At 47.0% G+C, this 7,006-nt stretch overlaps 1 protein-coding gene across 1 annotated transcript; it reads right to left on the bottom strand.

Annotated features, from left to right (window-relative positions):
- Positions 1-2,575: 2,575 nt before the first annotated feature.
- On the bottom strand, positions 2,576-5,310 carry OTUD1 (OTU deubiquitinase 1). The gene has a single exon (XM_036880921.2). It carries the CDS (start codon positions 4,889-4,891, stop codon positions 3,446-3,448), a length of 1,446 nt encoding a protein of 481 aa, XP_036736816.2. The 5' UTR covers positions 4,892-5,310; the 3' UTR covers positions 2,576-3,445.
- Positions 5,311-7,006: the final 1,696 nt, after the last annotated feature.

Below are 7,006 nucleotides of genomic sequence, written 5' to 3'. Positions count from 1 at the left end.
ATGTGTGTTAGTGTCATAGGAAATCATGATGGGGAAATAGGGCTGGGAAGTGACAATGGTGAGAGGAACAACCAGAAGGTGAGGAGGAGACAGGAAAGTATAAAACACAAAGATTAAAAGTCCCAGCATTCAAAGACCCTTTGAAGGACAAAGGTACTGTCACACCTCAGCAATCGTCAAGGCTTCACAGCCATATAGTCATGTCTTCATGAGAGCCTCAAGTCATTAAGGGAAGACTAAACTATATTCAGTTATCTTACAAAGGCAAATTAAGTGTGCCACAGATTACAGAATTTTATCAAAAGCAGTTACTTTACATTTTACTCATATTATGAACCATTCAATTATTTAGAATATTCACTTGTGAGAAACCAGGCTAAAATTTTACTAGGAGTAATCCATTGACAGGGAGTTAGCTTTGTGACCTTTACTCATAGACAAACTGTCACTGACTAGTTAATAGTAGGAGGAATATACTGATTTTTTCCCTCATAGATCTGCTCTAGTCTGATCCATACTTCTTGCCCAGGGCCCATTGACTTACAGGATGAGCGTGCAGCCAGCACTATTGAACACAGCAGTCCTAAAGCATACTGGAAATCTGTTCAATATTTCCTTCACAACCAGGCTGTAGAAAGAAAACCTCACAAAAGTAGGAATTGCTATAGACTGGACTTGGGATGGTCCTAAAGCCAAGTCAGAGCAAGTCCCTATGCACACACAAGGCAACCCCTGCAATATCACTTCAGACTAATGGAAGACCTATTTTTAAAAATTTTTCTTAGTTCACTTCTCAGGATGTTTAGATGACACAAAGGTAAAAACATTAATAAGTTTTGGTTTCAAAGCGTATTTTTTCTATGATAGAACTCAATCCTTGAGAATCTTTTTATAACCCTACTTCAGTTTAAAATGCTCAGAATTATTGTGAGAATTCCCAGTAGTTTTAAAGTCAGGTCATTTTTATTTCAGTTTCACATCCTCCAACAAATGTTCTTCAAAGCTCCCACTTCCCTTCAATTCCTTCCTTCAGTCAACAAATATTTACTGAGCACTTATTCTGCTAGTTACAGGGTTGGAACCCAAGGATTCAATAGGGAATATAATACAGTGCATTTGGGGAATGCAATGGAACGGAATACCATCTAGCTTCTCAGTACCTCTGAGTTATAGACACTCCAGGAATAAAAAAAAAAAAAAAGACAAGGTCTGGACTTATGATTTCATGTGAAACTGTTAAATGCGAACATGTTAATGCATCTTAAGTATAAATCATTTAATTATCCAGTACATTTACCTACATATTAAATTATATGTTCAAAAGTTTATATTCTATTTTCATTCTCTAATGCTTTTCCTTCATATGAGCACATTGAGTACTAAGGTAAAATTTTATGGTTTAACTTGTTCACCTTAGGGAAAGAAGAAAAATACATAAAATAAATTTTATTGAAGTAGTGAGATTACCTCAAGATCTTCTTTCAGTACAAAGATTAGGAAGAAAACATTGCAACATGGGACTATTTACCCAAGCTGAGGCTGACCAATGCTGATGTCAAGAAACCCCAAGGCATTTCCTCTCCTCCACAGACTAGTTTCTAAGAAAAGGCTTTGTGCCTCATGAAAATTTTGTCATATAAAGGACATGGATTCCAAGTTTAGAAAAATGAAATTATAGAATCACATGTACATGGTTTGTGCCCCTTATCAGTAAGTGGTTTATTACTCAGTCAGGTTAAGTATACTAAAATGAGTTTATCTTAAGAGAAAAAAATATGACTGGAAAATGAAAAGGTTCAAGAATTGCATTTTTTGCCATAAAGTTGAAGCATTATGCCATTTTAGTTTTAAATGAAACAGTAATCAAACAAATCACACTATTAGTTATTTGTATCATAGTTTTAATCTATGTACCACTTTAATAAAATTTCAAGTTAATAGTATGATTTTCATACTAATTTACCTAAAAACACCACAGTTGTACTTATAGATTTTATCTTTGCCCCATCATTCTATGGGGGGTGACCTCTGAAGAAATTTTAGCTCACAACATTGACAGTTTTGAGCTTCTTAGCTTCAAGAGTAACTGATGGAACTGTTGAATAAATCTGTTTACTAAAAGTAAGTAAGACTTAACCACATTTCCACCTCTTCAACTGCTCAAGTCTCCAGTGACCCAGAACTGTACTAGTGCTAATATATAAAACTGGCATGGCAGTAGAGAATACTGAAGCTAAGAGTGATAAATCCTACATTTCTTCTTCAAAAATCTAAGCCACAGGAAGAGGATGAGAAAGACATAATCAAACCTTTTGATTTGAAAGACATACTACATGTCATACACCCTTAGGATCCATTTAATTTTAGTTAAATATATCACCCTTGTGAATCTAAATTAAGGACTTGGGATCTTAATTTGAAAATGAAACACAGAGGAGCCCTTAAGCTTTGGCAAATTGTCTTTCCTTGATAACCAACACCATCCTTCAAAGTATGTGGTTAAGCAATCAACTCAAGCTCAGGTAGGTGTGTCTATAACCATAATGTCTACACAATCAACTGAAGAGTAAAAAAGTCCAAACTAGCTGTTTTTATTCTGCAATAAACATGCCCAGCATTACATATACAGGAGCCCTTCTGAACAAAATCTGGTAACACATCTTAAAATTGATGGATTCCCACAGTCTCGAGGCCTGACTGGATAAAAATTAGAGCATTGCTTTGGTTACTCTTAAAACATTAAAATCTGTGTTGAGTGTTGAGTGTTTAGAACACAAAACTATATTTAATTAGACATGCTAGTTAACACAATACTTGCACTTCTCTTATCATTAGCCAATAGGTACCTCTGTAGTTTTAGACAGGAATTGTAATTAGAAATAATGAGAACAATTTCCTGAGTTACTCCACTTTTAAAATTGTATTTCACTGAGACTTATTGTTTGAAATTACTAATGATCATCTCATCTCACATGAGAACTTATAAACCCATTCCCATAATTCTGTGACACCTTTTCACGTGGACAAAGTTAAAGTTGTAAGAAACGTTCCTGCAGAAGTCACTTTACAATTTAAAAACCACTTTAGCCAAACGGACATTATAAAAGTAAAACTATGCATTTATTCATTCATTCCACCAGCTGAGAATTGCTCTATTGTACAAATACAGTATTGTACAAAAAAAATCACAAAATGTTACAAAATAAAAAAGTACAAACTGCATTACTTAATAAATATGACCTAAAGTAGTTAAAGTGAAAATGAGATCAGTTTTGGGTTGGGAACAGCGTTTGACCCAGCAAACCATACAAACTGTTTACAGACTGTTTACATAATACAGGGCAATCCTATTCTGCCTTTTGAATGAATTTAAAGGAAACAATATTAAGACAGTATTCTCCTGCTAAAAACTACCCGCCAAAGTTGACTGGCAGCATGAAACACTTCAAGAGAATGCATTTTGTTCAATATACATTTTGGACAGGGATATAGCCATGGACTTGGCAAGTTCTTCATCGCGTTTTCTTTGCACTTGAGTCTGCTTGCACCAGTTGTCATACTCCGGATTAGGATACGAGTGATCAAACACGGCATCATAATGTCCATTACTGAGCCAACTGAGCCAAATACTAGGCCTTAGGGAATCCTCTGGGCCCAAATAGTGAATCATGGTAGACACTGTGGGGCTCTCCAACCTCCCTCCAGTTGTTAAGTGTATATTCACATTCAGCATCTGCCCCATGGCTAGCAACTCGGGGTACCCGGCCCACGCCCCGTCTTGAGCAGCAGCGATGATAAACTCCCCCACGTCGCCCTCAATCAGGGGGCTAAAGTGGTCGAGATGATCGGCGATATAGTGCACCGTCTGTTCCCTTAGCTCCCGGTGCAGGCTCTGGTCCCCGTACACCGTCTTGCTGACCGCTCGGTAGAGGCAGTTGCCGTCGGGAATGATGTGAAATCGGTACTTGTTCCTCTGCCGCAAGTACTTGTCCTGCCTCTCCACCTCCGCCAGGTATAGGGCCAGTTTCTCGTCTCTGGCTTCCGACCTGGAGACGATCACCGCCTGGGCCGCGCTGTCCTGGAGGGCCTCGCTGCTCCGCGCCGGGGACGCCTCGGCCTCCAGGTCGGGCCGCCGAGCCTCGTCTGAGCCGGGAGGGTCTCCGCGGTCGACGGCCCTCTCCCAGCCCCGCAGGCTCCTCTCCGCAGGGTGCTCCTCGCCCCACCGGCCGGGGCTGGGCTCCGCGCTCCCCGGAGGCGGCGCGCGGCCCCGGTGCTTGTCGGCCACCAGGGCCTGGCGGTGCTCGCTCAGTCGGAAGTTTCGGTCGGGCCCCTCCAGGGCCGCATCCAGGCCCGCGGGCTCGGGGCAGTCGGGCCGCAACAGCTCCTCCAGGAGCCAGGCGGAGGAGCCCCGCCGCGGCGGGACCGGTGCGCCGGGAGCGGGGGCCAGCAGGAGGCAGCGGCCGCGCGAGGCGGCGGGCGCCGCAGCGCCAGGCTCAGGCCCGTGCACCAGCAGCCGGTCGGCGCCCAGGGCCCTCACGGTGATCTGCGCCGTGGACGTGTAGTGCGGCGGCAGCGGCGGCTTGCAGGACCCCCCGGGCGGGCCGGCGGAGGCCGCGGCGGGAGCGGCGGCCCCGGACACCATCTCGAAGCAGGAGGAGAAGGCGGGCATCTTGGCGGCGGGGGCGGCGGCTTCCCTGGGCTCGGCTGCCGCGGCAGGCTGACACTCACCGGTCTCGGGCTCCGGCGAACCGCTGGCGGGTCCCGGCGGCTGCAGAGAGACCTTGAAAGGGGCGGGGGCAGCAGAGGCGGCGGCGGGAGGAGCGGAAGCTGCGGTCGTGGGCCCCGGTCCGCCGGCTGGGTAGTGGGTGCAGACGCTGCTGTAGAGCTGCATGTCCCTGCCCGCCGCTCGGCCCCTTATAGGCGCGGCGAGCCCCAGCGAAGGGGACACACCCTCCGGGCCCGGGGGTGGCGCCGGCCGGGCGCGATGACCCAGTGTCCCTAGAATAGAAATGACCGAAGGGCCACCGGCCGCCAGCGCGTCCAGAGCCGCAAATAGAGCCCGGGTCCCCACCAAATTCCTGCTGCGCCACAGCGCGCTGTGGGGGCAGGGAGGAGACGCGCGCTCGACCCCTGCCGGCGCGCTCGGCCGGCAGACCCCGGGCGCCGTGCCCGCTACGGAGACTCCGGCCCGCGGTGGCCGCTGGGGACTCTCAGAGGAAGCAGCCCGCCCCGCTGGAGCGCGTACAGCCGGCGAGGAGCAATGCCAGGCGCGCCGAGAGGCCGGGAGGCGGGGCCGCGGTTGTTTACCTCCGGCCGCGCGGCGGAGTCACGTGGGCCCGCTGGAATGCGCGGCTAGTCGGGGCGCCCCATTCAACCTCGCGACTGGCCCCGCTTCTGCCCCGCCCCGCCCTGTGCGATGACGTCACCGGCGCGGTCCGCGGGCCGGAGAGCGGCTGTTCTCCGCGGCCTGCGGTGCGGTGATTCCTGGCGGCGGCCTTGCTAGGTCGCAGGTTTGGGCGCTGCCGCTTGCGACCGCGGACTGGAGCGCTGCTCGGGGACCAGAAGGCGGTAAAAGTGTGCGCTCCGTAGGGAGCTGCGGGCTCCCTATGGAGGACGGAGCGCTGCCTTAAAACCTGCTCGGACTCTGCGTGGTCAGGGCACCACTGCCTTCTCTTTGATTTAGTTCTTTGGACTAAAATGTTAACGTAGAGTGACGCCCCTGACCTCCTCCTAAACTTGCCTTGCTAAATCGAAACCAACTTTTCTGCACCCCTAACCCACGCCCGCTAGTACATACATGATTTGGGCAATAGGAAGTCCTTCAAACACCCTTTGGAAATGCCAGGTGCCTAATCGTCTCGGGCCTTTAGAAATTAGGTGTAGCCGTTAATCAGAGGTCAGAGGCAAAGGAGGAGGTCGCGATGCATTACAAAGCCAGGTAGTGTATTGAAAACCGTTCTACTCAACTGTGCTAATTGTACCCTCTTTAAAAACGAAAGCCAGAATATTCATATGGTCAGCCATGTGCAGACTTTAAAGCAAGTAGCTTTTGCTATATTATGAACTTCAATCAAATGCTAAAATTAACAGGCCGTAAACATCAAATGGAGCCTGGAAGCTATCCTACCTTTTGAAGGTGGGGAAATAGTCTTGGGAAAATAGCTATAAATTATGGTATACCTTACCCCCGTCCTTCTTGGGATCATAAAGTCCATGAATGAAAAGACCTTGTCTTGTTCATTTTCAGTCCGGTGAGAGGAAATCCTGGGGCAAAATACCTCTAAAAACCGATTTCAGTCAAAGGGAGAAATAAAGTTTAAAACCCCTTTATTGCGTACAAACTTCAGTCCAGGGCCGTCTCTCGCCTCTTCTCCTGAAGAAGCAAGCAAACAAGCAAGCAAGCCCCTACCTTAAAACTCTCAGGTTCAGATCCGCCCCCGGTGGTCCATGTAAATTACCCATTGATATGGAGATGAACTTCTCTCCCCCACTGAGGATGTGAAAATGCACTAAAGCCAGGCGAGATACTCTGGAAATGTTACAATTTTACCCACATTCATTATTATAGTTACATCCCCTAGCACAGTGCCTGGCACTAGTTGAAACTAATTAATATTTAATTAATTAATTAATTAATGAAAAACGAGTGAACTTATGATTCTGGTCTCCTGAGCTGGCCATGCTTTTTACTTTGCCATGGCTGGATGGAGGAGGCAAGGGGGTGCCTGGAAGGATCCCAGCAGTGGCCCTTTGATAGGGTCACTCCTACCTCTTAGGTGAATCAGCTCAGGACAAGTTTACCTTTCTAACTATCTTTTCAACTTCTGGCAACTACCCCCATGGCTAACTAGAAAAGAGAAATTACTTAGATCTCATCACTGCTTTTTGGGGTGTCTGTTCTATATTAAGCACTTCACACTGAATTCTACCTTTAGCCTTTCAATAGCTGGTGTTCTAAAACAGACGGACGACAAGGCAATTAACAATAAAATAATCCCGAAATAAT

The sequence above is a fragment of the Manis pentadactyla genome, chromosome 3, assembly GCF_030020395.1.
Source record: "Manis pentadactyla isolate mManPen7 chromosome 3, mManPen7.hap1, whole genome shotgun sequence".
Lineage (NCBI taxonomy): Eukaryota > Metazoa > Chordata > Mammalia > Pholidota > Manidae > Manis > Manis pentadactyla.
This window is presented reverse-complemented; position numbering and strand designations above follow the sequence as displayed.